Raw genomic sequence first — 21,469 nt, 5'->3', positions numbered from 1 at the left:
GTACAAATTACTATTCCCACTCCAGTAAGTGAAACAGTAGGGAAAGCGCTGGATAGCGTAGGGGTAAAAATTACTATTCCAAATCCAAAGAGTGCAACAGTAGGGAAAGCGTTGGATAGCGTAGGGGTAAAAATTACTATTCCAACTCCAAAGAGTGCAACAGTAGGGAAAGCGTTGGATAGCGTAGGGGTAAAAATTACTATTCCAACTCCAGAGAGTGCAACAGTAGGGAAAGCGTTGGATAACGTAGGGGTAAAAATTACTATTCCAACTCCAAAGAGTGCAACAGTAGGGAAAGCGTTGGATAGCGTAGGGGTAAAAATTACTATTCCAACTCCAGAGAGTGCAACAGTAGGGAAAGCGTTGGATAGCGTAGGGGTACAAATTACTATTCCCACTCCAGTAAGTGAAACAGTAGGGAAAGCGCTGGATAGCGTAGGGGTAAAAATTACTATTCCAACTCCAAAGAGTGCAACAGTAGGGAAAGCGTTGGATAGCGTAGGGGTAAAAATTACTATTCCAACTCCAGAGAGTGCAATAGTAGGGAAAGCGTTGGATAGCCTAAGGGTAAAAATTACTATTCCCACTCCAGAGAGTGCAACAGTAGGGAAAGTGTTGGATAGCGTAGGGAAAAGAATTACTATTCCAACTCCAGAGAGTGCAATAGTAGGGAAAACGTTGGATAGTGTAGGAGTAAAAATTACTATTCCCACTCCAGTGAGTCCAACAGTAGGGAAAGCGTTGGATAGTGTAGGGGTAAAAATTACTATTCCCACTCCAGAGAGTGCAACAGTAGTGAAAACGCTGGATAGCGTAGGGGTACAAATTACTATTCCCACTCCAGTAAGTGAAACAGTAGGAAAAGCGCTGGATAGCGTAGGGGTAAAAATTACTATTCCCACTCCAATAAGTGAAACAGTAGGGAAAGCGCTGGATAGCGTAGGGGTAAAAATTACTATTCCAACTCCAGAGAGTGCAACAGTAGGAAAAGCGCTGGATAGCGTAGGGGTAAAAATTACTATTCCAACTCCAGAGAGTGCAACAGTAGGGAAAGCGTTGGATAGCGTAGGGGTACAAATTACTATTCCCACTCCAGTAAGTGAAACAGTAGGGAAAGCGCTGGATAGCGTAGGGGTAAAAATTACTATTCCAACTCCAAAGAGTGCAACAGTAGGGAAAGCGTTGGATAGCGTAGGGGTAAAAATTACTATTCCAACTCCAGAGAGTGCAATAGTAGGGAAAGCGTTGGATAGCGTAAGGGTAAAAATTACTATTCCCACTCCAGTGAGTCCAACAGAAGGGAAAGCGTTGGATAGCGTAGGAGTAAAAATTACTATTCCCACTCGAGAGAGTGCAACAGTAGTGAAAACGCTGGATAGCGTAGGGGTACAAATTACTATTCCCACTCCAGTAAGTGAAACAGTAGGGAAAGCGCTGGATAGCGTAGGGTTAAAAATTACTATTCCAACTCCAGATAGTAAAACAGTTGGGAAAGCACTGGATAGCATAGGGATTCTATAAACATAATAACCAATTAAATAATTAGTTATAAAAAAATAGCATATTAATAATTAATTTACAAAATATGTATTATTAAATACCAATTATTTAAAATAATTATTTATATAAATAACTTTAAATTACATCCCACACTATTCCCCCTTTAACACACAACACACTACACATACAAAATACACAATACATTTAAATATCAGTTTATCTATTATTTACAATTCATAATACATTCTTTATAATTAATATACTTATTATTTACAAATTTATACATATTAACTACCAAATTACAATTATTCACAAATTAATTATTAATTAACAATACATTAATTAGCAATAACAACAAATAACATGGAATAATAAATTATGTATATTTACTATATTTAACGTACTAATAACAATTAAATACCAATTAATAATTTAATTAACAATTAATTATTATTAATTACAAATAAATAAAAATTATCAGTAATTATTTGAATTTAATTACATCCCACCAAATTCCCCTATAAACCCACAACCCACTACACATAAAAATTCACATAATTAATTTAATCATCAATTAATCACTTAATACAATTAAATCACCAATTAATTAGTAATTAACAATTAATTAATTAACAATACCAATAAAAATATTAATATTAAACTAATTATAACTTATATAATTAACCAATTAATAAAATTAATTTACAATTAATAATTAATTAACAATTAATTAATCAATTAATATATTTAATTAACAATTAGTAATTAATTAACAATTAATTAATCATAAATACCAATTAAACAATACATATTAATTAATTAATTATAATTAAATTACTTCCCACCCTATTCCCCTATAAACCCACAACCCGCTCTGATACTAAAACGCTAAATTATATTTTACATAATTATTAATCTCTAAACATTTATTTTTAAATGTATTAAAATACATTACAATAGTCTCTGACATACAAATAAAATACATATTAAAATACATTACACTAATAAAATATCGATATTCTTGACATCGAAATTTTTGATTACGATATTACTTACATCTATATTAATGACTTCGATATTATTAACTTCGATAATACTTACCTTGGGGTCGATATTCTGTCCATCGATATTCTTGACTTCGATATTCTTTACCTACGATATTTACAACTCGATATACTTGTAGTTCGAAATTTAAAACTCGATATTTAGATTGCTCACCAGCCTGTGGGTAAGGTAGGACTGGTCAGGTGGGCGCAAGTCACAAGGAGTGTCTCCCCTGGATTAGACTGCCTTGTATCTGGTGACTGTGGTATCTTTTTTGGGGTACTTCAGTCAGCCATGTTTGCTCTTGAACCACCATGTCTGTGTTGGTTTAGCCTAGGCATTCACTTATGAGCCAGAAGCTGTCTCCAGGTTGCATTTTATCTTGTATATCCACATTGATTTTAACTTTCAAAATCTTGCTTTTGGTCGTGTCCTTAGTCTGGGGAGCCCAATGTCCTTGAAGCCGGGAAGATATTGTTAGAGATTCTGGAGCAAGACAGGAAGGATGCCCTGGAAGAGCAGCAGGAGCAGAGCATTATGATGCACCAGCTGCAGTGCGAGCTGCATACAGCAGAACAACAGCGCGACAAGGTGAGTTCTCCCAGAATCCTCTGCTCGACTGATGGATTACCTGGGCATTCATGCAGGAATCTGAAAGCATTGCAAGGGTCATGTGCAAGGCCACTGGAGTTACATGGCATTGAAGGACCGACAGCGTTTTCTAAATTATGCTGCAAGGAAAAGCAAATGATGCTGTAAGAAAGGCTAGCTTTGTCTTGCAAGGAAGAACGGGACCCGCACTTTAGTAACATCGCCCTTTCTGTCTTACAGAGGGGCATATCAACAACAACCGGCGATAATTATCGCAAAGCGCACTTAGCGCTTGGATAATTATCGCCGGCTAGCGTAAATTTTTATCGCTGAGATAGCGTGCTATTAGCAACGCTTATCTCAATAGCGATAAAAATCTACACGCTAGCAGGCTAACGTGAGATTATCGCTGGAAACCCAGCGATAATCACACGTTACCTTGTTGATAGGGACAGGCAAACTTAGCCATGATATCCTCCTTCCATAGGATATCATGGCTAATTCTGAAAATTAGCAGACGTAAAAAAGCAGCGTTAACCGCGGTTAGCGCTGCTTTTTTTGTCTCTAACAGGGTTAGCGACATTCTTGATAATAGGAGAAATGTCGCTTAGCGACATTTCTCCTATTATTTTACTCTGGAACGCCCCCTTTGCATCTCATTAGAGATGCAAGGGGAAGCGTAGAGTAAAAGGGTGCTAACATGCCAATTTGCGTGTTAGCACCCTGTTGTTGATAGGGCGCTAGTTTTATCTCTGCTTTTTTGGCTTTTAAAGCCAAAAAAGCAGAGATAAAGCCCTTGTTGATATGCCCCAGAGTCTTACAGAGTGAACTAGCTTATGTAACACATGTATAATGTTGCTCTCAAGAGAGAGAACAAGTGCCTGCTTCTTGTAATAAAAGAAGTGCCTCTTTTATTCTTTCCACCTTTTCCCATTGATTAAATATACCTGCAGAACAGCTTTTTACATTCATATTTATTTGCTTTATCTCTCACTCGGAGGGCATTTAAGGTCGAAGATATCAGACTTTAAAAATCGATGCATCATATGTGTTATCTTCGAAACTCTGAAACCCTTGCTAAGTAACTTCTGCTTCGAGGAGAGTGTCTGTTATCTAAACGTGAATTTGTAGGACTACTGTCGCAAAACATGATATGACAAAGAAGGTATTATTCTTACCACACTGTCCGAAGCACATTTAAATAAGCACAATTTTTGTTTCTTGTCGCGGGCTTATGGCCTTTCCCAGTTCATCAATTTGGGGTGTTAACACTATTTAGAAGAATGTTAACACCATTTCGGTATAATTGGCACACCTTTAAATGAATGCACCAGGGAACAGCTTGAATTGGACTAGCTGAGTTAAACAGTCTAGTGGCTTTTAACCAGTTTAAGTAAGAAACAAAACATCATTCTTGGTGAAAATAAAAGTATATCTGTCATTAATGCAAAAGATCTTGGTTTGTGCGGCATATACTGCAAATTGGTATTTAGGTAGAAGAAACACTTGCGGCTGAAGAATTCCATAATTCCAGTGGCCATTCTTCTTTGTAATGTTCACCGTAGCGATGCGGGAATGGGTGAGAGCCCAGTGAAACGTATGAGGCCAGTGGTGTGCAACATGCAAGACACCATTGAAGTGCCTGATGCACGGACTGAGCAATGAGAGACCCTTTCAAAATGTATGAAGCCGGGGGAGGGGACTGGGGGAGACTCAACTGAAGCACGAAACATGACAAGGAATGCGTACGCCCCCATTAAAAGGTACGACTGGCACTGGGGAATAGGTCCAGTATTGCCTGTGCGAAAGAGTGGCACCAGGGGCGTATCTACTAATGGTGCAGAAGGTTCAGTGGCATCGGGGCCACCCGGATAACTGCTGTATGATGTACTACCCCAGCATCAGTAAAGGGGGCTATTTTCTTTGCTTGCACCATGGCCCGGGGCATCCTTGCTCCGCTACTGAGTGGCGCTCAACTGAAGTGGTTGGATTAGTGTCCAGAAAGTTGGTGATTTGGGGAACGCGTGAGAGTTGGGAGTTGAGATGTGTGAGACTAGTGGTGTTGGAGATGAGGGCCACTTTGTGTCTCCACTGGTTACTCTGCCTGTGATGAGATGAACAGTGTGAGGCTGGTGACAAGGCGTGGGTGAGACTCCATTGAGGTGTGTAGGACTGGTGATGGTGAGATGACCTGTGTGGGACTGCTCTTGCCCCCCCTCCAGTATCTCCGGGACATGGAGGATCTGCAGCTGCGGCAGCAGGGGGTGCAGAAGGAGTGTGAGCTGTACCAACAGAGGATGAACACTGTCCTGGCACAGATGGTGGAGGTCGAGAAGGAGCGAGACCAGGTATGGACTGCTACTTACACAGCACAGTCGTCACCGAGGTGCAGAGTGAGTGATTGCTGTACATTAAGTGTGCATTACAGGTTGGAAACTATGCAAGGTAATTTACATCAAGTCAGGATTTACACTTTTCAATTACACACCTGTGTTAGAAATTAAAGGGGGGCTGTAAAACGTTTACGCTCTCTTTTAGACACCAAGACCTTCACTGCCCCACAATATCACCTCCGATCAAGAAATGGCTCAAGCCTGCAGAGAGGAGGTGTCCTTTTGCATCTCACCCAATAGCTCTTCTTATTCTGTGACCTCTGACCCCGAACGACCTCTGTCCCACAGTGAAGGAGACTGTTTTTCCCTCTCAACACAGCACTGCCCAGTCCTTGTCCTCAGACCTCGAGCAACCTTTGTCCCACAGGGGAGGGAGCAGTCTGTAACCCTCTGGCGCTAAAGCCCTCTCTGTCCAGCAGTGGAGGGTAGTTTCTTTACCCACACTGGACCTTCACTTACCTAATTCCTCTGACCTCTTACCCCAGGACTCCCTCTGACCCACACTAGAAGTGGGGCATATTCATGCAATTGGACTGTGCACCCTCCACTCCACACTGACGCTTGCTGCCTCTTCCCCTTCACCCCAGGCATACCTTTTAACCTGTTAGTGTGATCAGATGCAGTCACACAAGGGGCAAAGGCTAATGCTAGGGTGAGTCTAGTGTTAAGATGTCTATGAGGGGAAGCATTAGGACTGAGGTGAGAGTCTTGAGTTTTGAGAGGGTGAAGGAGTGGGTCAGGGTGATGCCTAGTGTTAGGCGACAGAGCTGGGGGATGTAATGTGGTTAGAGTTAGGGGTATGTTTTAGGAAGTATTACAGCATGGGGTAAGTGAAAGTGTTCGCTTTAGAGTCAGTGACTGGGGATAAGGCTCTTTTTTTTGTCTGTCTCTATCTCCATTTTTCTCTCTCGCTCTCTTTCTCTTTCTTACTCTTTCTCTCTCTCTCTCCCAAAAATATTCTCTCTCTCTGAATTTATACCCAGTTTTATCTCTCTCAGTTTCCTCCTCTTTCTCTCTCTATTTCTTTGTCTCTTTCACTCTGTCTCTCTTTCATCCGTATCTCTTCTCTCTCTATTGTTCTGTCTCTCTCTACTCTTTCTTTCTTTGTTCCCGCCACCTCTCCTTCTCTAACTTAATTCCTTTTTAGGTCTCGCCTAGCGACGCAGCGCATGCGCTGACCGCCTTGGCGAGATCTATTGTCGTCGGTTTTGGTAGCGAAGGGGTACAGGAGATGTGCATGCGCCCGGACAGGCATGCACGCACACGCCCAGACAGGCGATGTGCACGCGTACGGTTCGCGCGTTCATCACAACGTGCGCATGGCGCGCTTGCGCTTTCACTTTTTTCTTTCAGCTAGTGGTGTCTTGTCTGATGTTCTTAAAACGATTATTCTGATGACAGTTCGCGGGAAACGATAATAACTTTTTGTATTTACACCTCCCGGCCTACATAGTAAAATAGCAGGAGGGGTATGTGTTTCTTCTCGTATTGGTACAGCTATGACTGCAAGACAGGACTTCCGAAACACAAACAAGTATTTGCTTCGCTTCCTGCTCACCGACTCCATGTTGCTACAAAACTGGCAACTTCGTTTATGAAGTAGGAGGCTGCCATCTTGAGGCAATGTCGTCATAATTTGCACATTTTGATTTTAAATATTTATGTGCCACGCTTCGTATATGTTCTAGTTATGAGTTTTTTATTTCCTAATGACATGCAACTCCATGGTACCTGTTAAAATGTATTTCAAAGTGCCGGTTTTACAACTAAAATAATCTTAGCTCGAGTAGTTTAGAGCGGCTGGCAATGGTTAACAATGATTATTTGCTTCAGGGAAGATTATTTCATTCTAGTTGCTCTTTGGACTCAATAGATATACCCACTAGCAGCTTTTTTTTTTACAGAGGATTGGAATCACAAACTTTGTACTGGCTGCTTAGATCGGAATCTTCTGAAGCCGACTGGGCATTTTTAAGTAACTAGCCTGTTGTAGCAGTCTATTTGCCAAGCGTCTTCCAAGAAAAGGTAGAGTATAACTAGAAATTTAATGTAGTAGTCTCAGTGGTTCCATAATATTAACCTGATATTCAAAGATAAAAAAGACATTTAGGATTTCACTTTCTTTATCAGAAAGATAACCACCGGACCAATATCCAATTACATTTCTGCTGCTCTCCCTAACTCAGCCATTTCCCCTAACCATCACTTTATTTCTTCAACTTCCTTCCTTCCTCAATAGCATCTCTCCTCTCTTGTGCTACAATAAAAACAAAATTAAATCAATTGTATAACACACTAACCTCTTTAGCAGTGCAGTGAGTGTTTTTGCTATCCCAAATAACTTGTCTCTGGTATCCCAGCATATTTGTTCCCTATACCTAGTTTTACATTTCCCAGTGTTTGAGTCCGCTTTCCTGGTGGTCATGTCTCTTGATGTTCAGGTATCTTTGTCCCAGTATAATTGCTCAGGATTCCCTTACCCAGTATAAATGTTCTCCTTGCCCCATTTTCTGCTGCCTTCCTTGTGCAAAGGTTGTGCCACCCAGTTGTGGTGCATGTGGTGCCATGTATGTACGTTTTTCTGTTTACCTTCTCTAGTGTACCTTGTTTTAGTATTTGTTATTCCTGTCCCCATGTCCGACTTTCCACACCTACTTGGCCCAGAGTTTGCCCATGTCTCTCCATCTGGTAAAAGATGACAAACGCAAATGCAAATGCAATGGGTCTCACATTTGTGAGAGATTTAGCTATTGGGATTATAAACCACAATGCTTTTTATTTATGTGTTTTGAAAACCTGCAAGTGGTGTGTAAACACGCACTTTGTACTTATAGTCCTTGCTTGCAAGAATCAAGGCTGGCAGTAAAAGAGAAGCAGTTACTGTCAGCCTTGCTTCTTGTAGGCAATGACTATCAGCACAAAGTGCATGTTTATGCACTGCTTGCAGGTTTTCCAAACAGATAAATAAAAGGCATTGTCATTTACAATGCCAATAGCTCAAACTCTCACAAGTGCGAGACCTATTGCATTGCAAGTGCTTGTTTATATTTCTGTCACATTTATTCTCGTCTTTCTCTCTGCTACTAGCTTGCTCTCGCACTCTTTTTATCACTACCTCAGTTTCATCTATCACTGTCCCATCTCTTCTCTCTCTGTCTATTTCACTCTATTGTCTCCTCTTTTTGTCTCTTTCTTTCACTTTCTTTCTCTGTTTTCTCTCGCTTTCTCTTCCTGTCCATCTGTCTCACTTTTCCCTCTGTCTTTGTCTCTGTCTCTCTTAGACTCAATGACTTGATCTCTTTCCCTTCTCTCTTTTATCTCTCTGTATCTCTTCCTTACCTCTCTGTCTTTCCTTCTCTCTCTCTCTGTCATATACAATCACTCACTTTCTCTTTCTCCACACTCACCCTCCTTTGTCTCCCTTTTTATTGTAATGTTTTTTTCTGTCTCTTAAGGCCATTACGAGCAGAGACCAGGTGCAAAGACAGCACGACCAGAGCATGCTAGATAAGGACTGCTACCGGAAACAAGTGCGAGCCCTGGAGGAGGAGCGGAATTCAACCCAGACCTGCCTTACACATCTGGAGGCCTTAAACAGCAGGCTTCAGGGGCAGCTGCAGCGGGGGTGCTTGGAGCAAACATCCTGGGGACTAGTGAGTATCCTCCAGGAAGTTACGTCACTTATCTTCTTTAGCTGTAGCTGCCTCTCTCACCAACAGAGGGCAGAGACCTGGTCAGTGTGACTGCTTTCTCCCCACGCAGCTCCACCACTAAGTGCTGCACCTGAGAACTCTGTTTGAAGGGTGTTCAAAGTCCTCCCCCACCCGCAGGCTCTTGCCTGCGCCTCATCCCTGGTGGTCCAGTAGGAGAGCGCTCTGCTCTTGTGCTGTTCTGCCTCTGCATATCTTTGACTATTTCTTTTTGTGCCCTCTTTTTCTCTTGCCTTCGTTTCTCCCTTCTGTCACTTTTCACTTGTTCACTTCTCACTCTCCCCACTCTTCTCACTCTTACCTTCGTTTTCCTTCGTTTTTCCCCTGCCACTGTTGCCCCGCAGCCCCATCCAGTGTGTCCTTCTCACTCTCCCCTCCCAGCTGACCGGCCCACCCCGATACCTACTTAATGGTGGCTACGCAGCTGGTGTGCCAAAGGCAAGCCCATCTGCGTATGTCCGCGACCCGACCCTGACCAGTGCCAGGGACCCTGGTCCTCTGACCCGCCACCGCTACAACTCCAGCACCCTCCACAATCTCAACCCCAAACTCAACAACAACTGTCAGCTCGCAACGCAGAACAACACCCACGGCCCTCTCTCCTGTCTACAATGCTGCCGCACCTTCACACATCTCCATACCCCAGCAACATCTCTCAACCTACTGGCCATCACCGCTCACAAACCTCTCAACTGCATCCTCCTCAATGTACGTTCCCTACACAAGCACGGAAACCTGGACCAACGGGAACTCTGCACCTGACATCACCACCGCCATTCCTGACGGATACAAGATCTTGTGCAAGGAGCACCCCATCCATTCAGGAGGAGGCATCGCCGTTGTTCACAAAAGCACCCTCTGTATGACCAACTGGCCGGACGACACAACGACCCTCATGGAGCACTTCCACTTCTAGAGCTAGACCATACCCAAAACGACTCTCCGCAGAACCCTCATCTGCAGGCAGCCCAGTTCCTGCGCTCACCCTACTGACGCCATCATCGACCTCATCGCACAACGCGCCCTCGCATCCATAGACAACATCCTACTCGGAGACCTAAAGTTCCACCTGGATAACCACGATGACTCAAGCACTGCCTCCCTCCTTGAGAACCTTGCCAACATAGGACAGAACCAACTAGTCACCGCCAGCACGCACACAGCGGGACACATACTCAACCCCGTCTTCTGCAGAGGAAACAACGTCTCCAACAGCCACACCACAGAACTCCTTTGGATAGATCACTGCATCCACTTCATAAAAAAAAACACTGTATACAAGCATGTCCACCGCCTCCCCCGCAGAAGCTGCAACAAAGTCACAGAGGACCAGTTCACCTCCTACCTCATCAGCACCCCACCCCTGACTATGTCAGATGCAAACAGCGCAGCATGCAACCTCCACCGCTGGATCATGAACTGCGCCGATACACTTGTCCCCCTCAAGAAAGCCACCAGAAGACACATCAAGAAAGCAAGCTGGTTCACCCCTGCACTCCAAGAATACAGATGCTCCTGCAGACAACTTGTGAGACATGGAGGAACAACATAATCTCAGAAACATGTGCTGCCCATGAAGCAGCCACCCCTGCACACCACCACAGTATCTTCATCAACGCATACAACACAAAGAACTTTTCTCCATCATCAAGGAATTCTCCAAACCCTGCAGTGAAACAACAGATGTCCCACCCTTTCAAGACCTCTGCAACAGACTCAGCACCTTCTTCCACCACAAGATCAAATTGATCTATGAAGACTTCGACAACCAAGACCACCTCACTGCTCCAGCTCCGCCCTCAAGCGACGCTACCCAACAGACCCTGCTCGAATAGATCCCGTGCAAGACAGATAACACCTTGAAGACCATGAAAAGCATCCACTCCGGAGCACCCTCAGGCCCCTGCCCACACCACATCTTCCACAGAGCCACCTCTAGCATTGGACCCGGATCAACTGCTTCTTCATGTTGAAGTCAAGCCCCTAATAAAGAAATCCTCAGTGGACCCGACGGACCTCAAGAAATCCAGGCCCATCTCCCTGCTTCTCTTTGCAGCCAAGGTCATCGAAAAGGCCGCCAATACCCAGCTGGCAAACTTCATTGAAGCTAACAATGTCCTGGACATCTCCAAATCTGGATTCCAAAGCAATCACAGAACCGAGACTGCCCTACTCACCACCACCGATAACATCCCCTCCGTCCTCGACCAGGGCAAAACAGCAGTCCTTATCCTCCTGGACCTCTCAGCTGCATTCCACACAGTCTCCCACCACACCCTAGCCACCAGACTCCACGACGCCGGCATCCGCGGCAAGACCCTCGACTGGATCTGCTCCTTTCTCACTGGCACAAGTCAGAGGGCCAGACTCCCTCCCTATCTCTTGGACCCGACAGAAACCAACTGTGGAGTGCCCTAGGGCTCCTTCCTCAGCCCCCCCCCTTCAATGTCTACATGGCCCCCTTCGCAACCATCGTCAGGAACCACGGGCTCAACACTGTCTCATGCGCCGACACCCAGCTGATCCTCTCCCTCACCAACGAACCCAACATCACCAGACACAACTTCCAAGAAGGGATGAAAGCCGTCGCCAACTGAACTCAACTCAGAAAAGACAGAAACCCTCATTCTTGGCTCCACCCCTTCCGCATGGAACGACTCCTGGTAGCCCTCTGCCCGCAGAAATCACCCCACTCCGATGGATCACACATGAAACCTCGGCATCATACTAGACTCATCACTCACAATGAACCGCCAGATCAACGCCATCTCTTCGACCTACTTCAACACCTTCTGCATGCTTCAAAAAACCTTCAGATGGATCCCAACCGAATCCAGAAAAACTGTCACGCACACACTCATCAGCAGCAGACTGGACTACGGCAAAGCTCTCTATGCTGGAATCAACAAGAGACTCCTTCACGAACTCCAGACTGTCCAGAACGCCGCTGCCAGACTGATCCTCAACATCCACCGTCACAGTCACATCACTCAACACCTCTGCAATCTCCACTGGCTTCCAGTCAAAAGAAGAATAACCTTCATACTCCTCACCCACGCATACAACACACTTCACAACACCGGACCCGCATACTTAAACAGCCGGCTCTTCTTCCACACACCCAAAAGACACGTCCGATCAGCCCAGCTCCAACTGGCCACCGTCCAACGTATCAACAAGACGTGAACGGGAGGAAAGTCCTTCTCCTACCTCGCAGCCAAAGCCTGGAACATCCACCCCCTCCACCTCCGGCAATCTCCCACATTTTCCCAGTTCAAGAAGGTCCTCATTGCCTGGCTTTTGGGGTGAACCCAGCACTCAACTGAGCCACCCCACTACCCCCCACCCCCCAGCGCCTTGAGAACCTAACGGGTGAGTAGTTGCGCTTTACCAACCCTGATTGATTGATTGATTAACTGAGAATAGGGTCACACAACAGGAAATATAGGAAAATTATCTATTGCTGCAGTTATACTTATCCATATCAGTGGGAAGACTATAATCTAAGTTGCAGTGGAACAATATTAAAATTCTCTTGAGATACAGTTATACCCATCAGCAGCACAGAGCCAACAACGCACCGTGGGAAGACATGTGGGGCTATTGTATAGTTGCAGTTCCACTTGCTAACAAAAGCGGGTAGAATGTGAGAATGTCTGTTGATCCACAGCCGCAGTCTCATATCTCACCAACAAATGGCACAGCATGACCCCTCTCCCACTGTTTGAGTAATTGTTATTGTTAACATCTGCAGGTGAACTTCTCACCGCAAGAGGTCAAAACATGACTCTAGAAAGATCCTCTAGAGCTGCAGTCTCAAATCTAAGTCAGAAAGCAGTGCACATTTTTTCACTGCAGGCAAGACTTTGTGATCCTCTGTGGCCAAAAACCTGCATCGCACCACCATAAGGCAGTCCATATATATTTCCCACTGCCATAGAATCTATAACACACTCTATAGTTGCAGTTCCACTTCTTGCCACCAGAGGTAATAGCATGACCCTTTTTTGAGAAACAGTGATATCCTCTACAGATGCACTGCTGCTTTTTGCCACCAGAGAGCATACCTCTACACCGTTCCCAGTGCATGAGGGTAGGTAATTTTCACCACAGAATCAGACTTCTCCAATAGAGGGCCAAGCGCGACTTCTTTGTACATCTGTGCAGTACTTGTGAAAGACTACAATTTCTTTTCTGTCTCACAGGTACTGTCAGACTCAAACTCAAACAGCAGGAACCTTCTCAATATTTTCACTTCTCATGAAGATCTGGGCTCTATTCCCGAAAGCAGCGAGATGCCAGGCGAAATTCAATGGGCCTCTGGGAAATTGTCTGGATGCCCCCCACTGGTAAGAAGTAGGACATTTGGCCACTCAGTGGGAGACATATATTCTCAGGCACACCTTTAGTTGACATTTTACTAAAAAGCCTTCAGAACGATGAAGAAAAAGTTATTTATCCAAAATGCAGCGCTTTAAACATCATGCTTGCTTGGTACTTGAGGCCCTGGCCACATGTACAAAGGTGAAATCACCTAGAGCCATTCACAGGTTCTGTCCACAGATGCAAGCCTTCCTCTGCTGTTTTCGGAGGAGCATTTATCCTGAAGGTGGGGTGGGACTGAATAGGTACTACCCATTAACATCACTGATGGGGCTGGTGCAAGGACTGTTGGGCCAGATGAACTAAGCTGTTTTGAGTTTGCAAACAGGCCGATTAGCAGAATAGGCCCATTTGAAACCACAATAAAGGATTTTGGTATGTATAAAGCTCAAACTACGATTCTTTAACATGTTACCGAATCGATGCTTGCGACAAATTACCAATTCGGTATTTGGAAGGGACGTCCCTTCCAAAAACCCAATGAAACTTTTGCGACCAAATTCTGGCCACAAAACATTCATACTTTACCGATTACAGGCATGTAGGGGTAACCTATTCGCAAATGGGAAGGGGTCCCTTGAAACCCCTTCACCTTTGTGAATGTGATAAAAAGGTTTGTTTAAGAGGAACACAGTGGTCCACTGCATTTTCTTAAGCCAACAAACAAGAAAACATCAAATTTTCTTTTTAAATGCAGCCCTGTTTCTTTTAAAGGAAACGGGCTTCACTTAAGAAACAAAAAAAGATTACTTTATTAACAAGCATTGGCAAAGCCAACATGGTCTTGCCTATGAGCGAGCTATCTGCTTTGGCAATCAGGTGGGGGGTGTTAATGGGAGAGCGGATGGGAGTGGCTAACAGGACTGGTAAAAAAGTATCATTGTTGTTTTTTTTTCTTTTGTCTGCTGGGAGGTAAGGTAAAGAGGGACAGGTATGGGAAGGGAGAGAAGAACCAGGGACAGGGGTTTGGAGGAGGAGGAAAAAAACAGGGACAATGTTGCAGGTAGCGAAGAAGAAAGAGGGACTGATCAGAAGGGGGTGGCTTCAAATGCAATCTTCCCAGTGCAAAAACAAATAACGACAGCAATGTAAACGTGTTTACCAGCCATCTGATATCTGCTAGCTGTGCTAAACGACGTGGTTGACTTCCAACACACAGATAAGGTAGAAGATAAATCAGAAATCCAACATTCCATGCAACAAGTAGAAGCATTCATTGTCGCAAAGTATTTGTTTTTAATCATTGCTAACGCCACATTCCAAAATTAAATATAAGTTAAACATGATTTTAAGACTAAATGAGCATTTCCATTTGTGGCCCACAGGATACAAGAGGCAATGGTAAAGGAAAATTAGATGTTTAGTTCCAAAAGACTCTGGATACTCATAGAAACCATGACTGAGTCTCAGACAATTTCAGGCTCCGGGGGGAGGGGGGCGGGGTTAAAATGGTTGATTAAGTCCGATGAACGTGGTTAACATTTACGATGGCTCTATACCTCCTTGGGGTCTTTTGGACAATGTGCAGAACAGATAGGCATTCAGAACACTTCTATTAGAGTGCTGCGAAGCTTAATATCTGTCACTGGCCGAAGTACCTTTTGTAATTGAAATGCAAAAAGATATTTGTAAAAAAATAAATAACATTGTTTTATCATTGCAAGAGTCCTGCACAAAACTCTAATGCACATAGAGGGGCTGGGGCTGAATTAGTGATCTGAAATAATTCCATTCCCCAGAGTAATGGTTGGCATTCCAATTCAGCTGGGTCTACAAGCTCCCAGAGCTGGTCAGTCATCGTATCACTAGTGCAAGGCATGGATTTATCCTGTCGGAAGCAATCAGGGATGCAACTAAAGCCCCTGCAGCCCCTTCAATGTGGGGGGCCCCAGGGTTCCTTGTTTTGGAGGGGGGACCCTCGTCTCCCACAACCCATGCCTTTGCATGCCTTGCAGAATGCATGCAATGGCATGGACTAAGAAATAGGTAAACACTTGGGAAAGACCCTCTGTTTCCTGAGCAGGCCACCTGCAGCACAGGGGGGCTCCAACACTTCAGTTGGACCCCATTGAGCCCAAGATCAATGAATATCTGTGAGAGCTGGGAGACTACGGGCCCCTCATCACATTTTGAAGGGGGGGGGGGGCATCATTTAGTGTTACGACACTCTGAAGCGACATGCTTGGGCTACAGACTGGCATACTTCAAGGCACAGCACAATGTGATGCTCGATTGCTGTGGGCACTCAGCTCTTCTAAAGGAGCTCAAAGTACAGTGCTGGCAGAACTCTTGCTCTTAGGCAACATCGCTGACTTGAGCCTCACCTGTAGCTGATCAGCATGCTCTTGTTCACCACAACGATCAGAAAAGAGCTAATGCTGTAGAAAGAGGCTGCAAAAGCACTTCAGGAATAAGGCTAACATTTCGGCTGCTGTCTCCAAACCCTCATCCCTGTATGCTGAGGATTTGATGGCGGGTTCGCCTTTACCCAGCTCATGGTGACATCTGCGAACTTCCACCATGGCCTCAAGAACGCAATAACAGTTGTGCATGAAACATGATTGCCCTGAGAGGATACAGGAGGGTGCCACACAGCTCAACCTCTGCAGGAAGCAGTAAGTCTCAATCTTTGTTCACTGTTCAATGTAACAGCCATGTCTAAAAGGAAACTTTTTCCATGGGTTACTTCACCGTCAGATAGGTTATATATTTTACCAAGCCAAAGTTTTATTTCCCAGTTATTTCAAAAGGTTTCAGATATTTTTTATCTTTTGAAAAAATGTGCAGGTATTTCTAATTTGCAAAATGTCAACAATGTAACATAAAATAAGGCGGATTTCTATAGAAATAATCAAATGTAGCCCTTAAGAAATGAATGATTATAGCATTAACGTGTCGCTTACCAATGGTAAGTAATGGGTGGGCTCCAAGCCCACTAACAGTAAACAAAATGTCTCGAAAAGACAGTGCATGGGGTGTCTAAGTGAGACCTAAAAAGCAATTACCGATACGGTGATCTGCTGACCCAAGTAGGCCTCCAGCTCTATGATGGCAGCGATTCCTAGTGGGTCGCAAGTTACAACCTACCTCATTATTATCCATAAGATAGGTCGATTTGCAACCCACTAGAAATCACTAATTTAAAAACTAAACTTTCATACATTTAGAATAGTGATTACCAAATATCAATTCGGACATTTTTTGAATATTTGCAAATTGCTATTCTAAAGGTATGTTCATCTGGCCTTTTGTCACCCTTAGAGATGTGACATTTTACCATCTTTTCCTCTAGCAGTGAGGCCATCTTGAGTTATTCTTGAAGCTACCTGGTGCAGCTCACTGTCGGCACTCTAGTCTCGCTGTTGACGGAGAGGTATAGCCTGCGTGGAGGGAGAAGTAAACTACTCCTGAAGAAGAGGTAAAGCTCTGCTCTGGAAGTTGCAAGGCTCCTTATGGCAGAAGTAAATACCTGGTCTTAGTATAGAGAGATAAACTACTGTTAGGGGAGAGGTAAAGTCCTGCTGAGGAGAGGTATAGCCCATGCCGAAGGAATGGGAAAGCCTTGCTGAGGAAGAGGTAAAGTCCTTCTGTGGAATGGTAAATCCCTGATGAGGGATAGATATATTCCTCCTGGGGATAGCTAAAGTGCTGCTGAGAGGGTAAACCACTGCTGGTTAGAGGTAAACCACTTCTATGGGAGAGGTAAAGCCCTGCAAGAGGGAGGCAAACCACTGATCGGGGAGAGATAGAGCCCTGTCGGGGAGACGTAAAGCCTTGCTCGGGAGAGGTAAAGCCCTACTGGGGAGAGGTAAAGCCCTACTGGGGCGAGGGAAAGTCCTGCTGGGGAGAGGTAAAGCCCTGCTGGGGAGAGGTAAAGTCCTGGTAAGGAGGGCCCAAACCCTTCTGGAGACAAGTAATTGCCTTTGGGGGAGGGGCAGTTCAGTCCTCTGCAATGCCGCTCACATAGATATCTGTAAGTCATTTTTGCATTTTCTACTTTGCATGCACCAGGAAGGAAGATCAAAAAGCCTGGATTTACTAGGTAAGCATATGCTACGAGCTGGGTGACAACAGTACTCGTTGTCTTCTAAAATGAAGATGTTTCCCTTCTTTCCATCATTCCCTCTCTTCCTCCCCTCTCTCCAGACTATCCCCTCTTCTCTGTCTCTTGCCTTCACTCTTTTTGTCCCTCATTGATTATCTGGCTACCCATTTCTATCTCCCATTTCCTTTTATTGATGTCTCTCTTTCTCATGTGCTTTTTCTCTTATCTTTACACACGCACACACACACATATTCTCTTTCTCCTCCACCTCCCCTCTCTACACACCCTTTTCCTTCCACACTGTAGATATCTTATCTACATTTATTTATATATTAACACACTTAACTTAAAATGAATTCAAAATCAAGTGTCCATTGTACCCCAGTTCCTTAAATTTACAAACTGGGAAATTGCATAGCTCTGTAAGCGTAGTGTTAGGTTCGGACTATTGACTTGATACTTGTAAGGGCAGATATCTAACTAAAACCAAATCATTTTTACCATGCAGAAATAGAAACATAATTTATCAGCATAAATATTCCTCAACTCCTTCCCTAAGTGAGGTTAGAAAATATCTACAAGACCACCAAAAACAACACACTGATGAGAAAGCAAATTAATAATTACACAATACTGATAATGTTGTATGCACAATCTAGATTTCCTCAGTATATACAATTACTCTCATCTAATAAATAAACAACATAAAACAAGTTAAATAAGAGATACAGTCCTCACAGTTGGGAATGTATGAAAATAAATGCAAACCAGGGTTTTCCACATTGGTCCATGACAGCCAGATCCAAGCAAATTTTCAGTATATCCTTGTTAGATACATTTTCGTACAAAACAACCTAAATGTGAGTCAGTTGTGATCATAAAAATATGACATGAAACCAGCTCACAAACATATATAGTGAATACCCTTGGTCTTAACTTTTGTCAGAATTTTTAGATATTGATTCTGATTTTAAGGTAATATTCTACATCAATTTGATTCTCCTGTGTTTTTAAGGGGTTTGAAGATAAGAGCTAGCTTGTTGAAAAAAAAATTGAATGGCTGAGAGGTCTGCTACGTTTATCTTCTTGGTATGTTCTCACGCTTCACTTCAAGTGGGAGGAGCAGCTGCGTCACTGCAGGTAAGAGCGGTGGGGCTGGCTGGGGGGATTTCGAGAGACGACCATGAGGGAAAATCAATTATTTATTTAATTTCCCTTCATGGTCGTCTCTCGAAATCCCCCTTCCCCCCGGCCCCACCGTCCAACCGCTCTTACCTGCAGCAGCCGCGGCTGGAGAAGAGGGTCTTTTTAACTCATTTAGGGGCATATCATCAACAACCGGCGATAATTATCACTAAACGCACTTAGCGCCAGGATAATTATCGCTGGCTATCGCTTGTTTTTTTCGCGGATAGCACGCTATCAGCGACGCTTATCTCCAGAGCGATAAAAATAACAGAGTTAGCTGCCAAATGTGCAATTATCGCTGGGATTCCAGAGATATTCGCACAACGTTTGGCGCTACGTTGTTGATAGGGCAGGGCAGACTTAACCATGATATCCACCTTCCATTGGATATCATGGGTAAGTCGAACTAAAAGCAGGCGTAAGGAAAGTAGCGGTAACCGTGGTTAGCGCTACTTTTCTGATCGCTTGATTGTTAGCGTGCCCATTGATAATTGGAGAAATGTTGGTTAGCGACATTTCTCCAGTTATTTTGGGAAGGAACGCCCACTTTGCATCTCATTAGAGATGCAAAGCTGGGCGTTCAGGAAACAGGTGCTAAGGCATGGATTCACGCGTTGGCGTGTCCATGCTGATAGGGCGATAAAATTATCGCCGCTTTTCGTTCAAAAACAGACGCTAAAGCGGCGATAATTTTATCGCATCGCCTTGATGATGTGCCCCTTAATGACTTCAACATCCGCTTCTTCACTCCAACTTGGTCTCGATATTATTATTTTTTGGCCTATGGTATGATTTTTTTAAAGAAAGAAATCTTCATAAATTATTTAGTAAAGAATTATTTTTACTAAAATAACATGGAAATCTAATAATGTTATTTAAAAATATTTCATTAAGAAAAACGTTCAGGAATTGAACTATCAGAAATAGTCATCAACAAATAATTCATTGTGCAGACAGCATTTAAGAGGCTCTTTGGAAGACCTTACGTTTGAAAGAGGATACACGTGTTACTAGCTGCTAATTTCATGAATCTTGTTAACAGGAAACCCCTCTATTTTTCTCATAATGCCTTAAATGATGATTTATTTTAATTTCAATTGCTGTTTTAATTAAATCTTACTTTTGGAAGTTGTTTTTTAACTCAACGGTGTACTAGTTTTTGTTGTTAACCTTCTAGTAAAAAATACATTTACTTTCAGTGAATTAATCTTGTCTAAATGTGAAAGAAACATTCTGCATAGGAAAATCGCTGTGTGCGAAGTTTACCCCGGTACAATTATTTGTCATTTACCAGAAGTGTTTGTTTAAGAATCGTGGCATCATCTGGTTTTTAGTTTGGCCTGTTTTATATTTTATTTAGCTAGGAATAAATATAGTTCACTACACTGTAACAATAAGCACACGCACTTCAAGAGCTCATCATTTGCAGAGCAAAGAGATGGGGAGCAGTTTTTAACCAAAAACGTACTGCTGTTTGTCAACAGTAGGCCTAGGCGAAATTGTAATCGTGTTTGCATCATCCCATGCAATTTTGCGCCAAGGCTATGTGAAATTCCTGAAATGACGCTATTGTGTCACGTTACGTAATCACATCCCATTCGCTGCAAAAATGCTGCATGAGTGCACAAGAACATCGTGAATGACCAGACTGCAAGTGGCTGCTGTTTGTAGCACTTGTCTTTTTCCTTATTTTTTTAAATGTGAAATGCATCCTCGTGTCCTAAATGATGGCTGCATTTTCCACTAAAACATAGTGCCGAATGGCGGCTTTAAATTTCACATATTTTCGTGAAATTTCACGTAATTTCTCAGAGCATAATTACGCATATGCAAATTACCCAAATTCACACGCCCTTCCAGTCAAAACTTTGGTATGAGAATGCTACATATATACAATAAGTGACAGCAGAGGTCTTGGAGACAGTAAAGCTTCAGCAGGTACTAACTGAGAGGCCTATAAAACAAACAAAGCACAGTAAGCAGATCAAAGGGGACACCTCATCATTCATCTGTTTTCAGTTTTTGTAACCTGCTTTACATGCTTTCCCTGCTAGGATGTTTCTTTTATTTACCTTTGCTTCCATCCTTTCATCCTGTTTCTTCTTTATTTTCCCTCTTCCTTCCACCCCCTCTCTCCCTCCCTTTTATCCCCTCACTTTTCCTCTTAATTCCTTTACTGTTGTTAACCTCTGATCTCCGTTATTGTTTTTCTTTACTTTTGATTTGTAAGAGCTTTTGTCTGCAGTGCTTCAGACAGGACAGGCTCATAAATAACTATAATTGTCAAAATCCCCCCCCCCGCTTAAGCTGTGAAAGTTGGGGCTCAGGCAGTGCTTAATTTGTAAAATAATAAGTGCCAGGGCCCTGACCAGGAGGCCACTGCAGCTTGCACCACCCATCACCCCTGTCATCGCTGCCAAAACAACTACTAAACATCTCTCTCGCCTGCAAGTGTGGCATTTCGGATTATTCTGGGTCCCTAAAGTTAAAGGAATGGTTGGAGGGGTAGGCATTAGTAATTTTTCATGTATATTGTATTCATAAACACCCGTTGTTCTGCTTATCTCTAATATAGATGAGCAGTGCCCCCATGTGGCAGACTGTCCTAAGTGCGA

General features: G+C 43.5%; 1 protein-coding gene across 1 annotated transcript in view; it reads left to right on the top strand.

Annotated features, from left to right (window-relative positions):
• CARD10 (caspase recruitment domain family member 10) overlaps positions 1–21,469 on the top strand; it is a 260,351-nt gene that overhangs the window by 175,404 nt on the left and 63,478 nt on the right. Inside the window, exons 6-10 of the mRNA XM_085601364.1 lie at positions 2,983–3,135; positions 5,358–5,483; positions 8,984–9,181; positions 13,444–13,587; positions 17,633–17,663. Coding sequence (XP_085457490.1) covers positions 2,983–3,135; positions 5,358–5,483; positions 8,984–9,181; positions 13,444–13,587; positions 17,633–17,663 — 652 coding nt within the window. The remainder of the gene's footprint in view (positions 1–2,982; positions 3,136–5,357; positions 5,484–8,983; positions 9,182–13,443; positions 13,588–17,632; positions 17,664–21,469) is intronic.

Source organism: Triturus cristatus, chromosome 4_2, assembly GCF_964204655.1.
Source record: "Triturus cristatus chromosome 4_2, aTriCri1.1, whole genome shotgun sequence".
In the NCBI taxonomy this organism is placed as follows: domain Eukaryota; kingdom Metazoa; phylum Chordata; class Amphibia; order Caudata; family Salamandridae; genus Triturus; species Triturus cristatus.
Note: the sequence above shows the minus strand (reverse complement) of the source record. Positions and strands in the feature narration are given on the sequence as shown.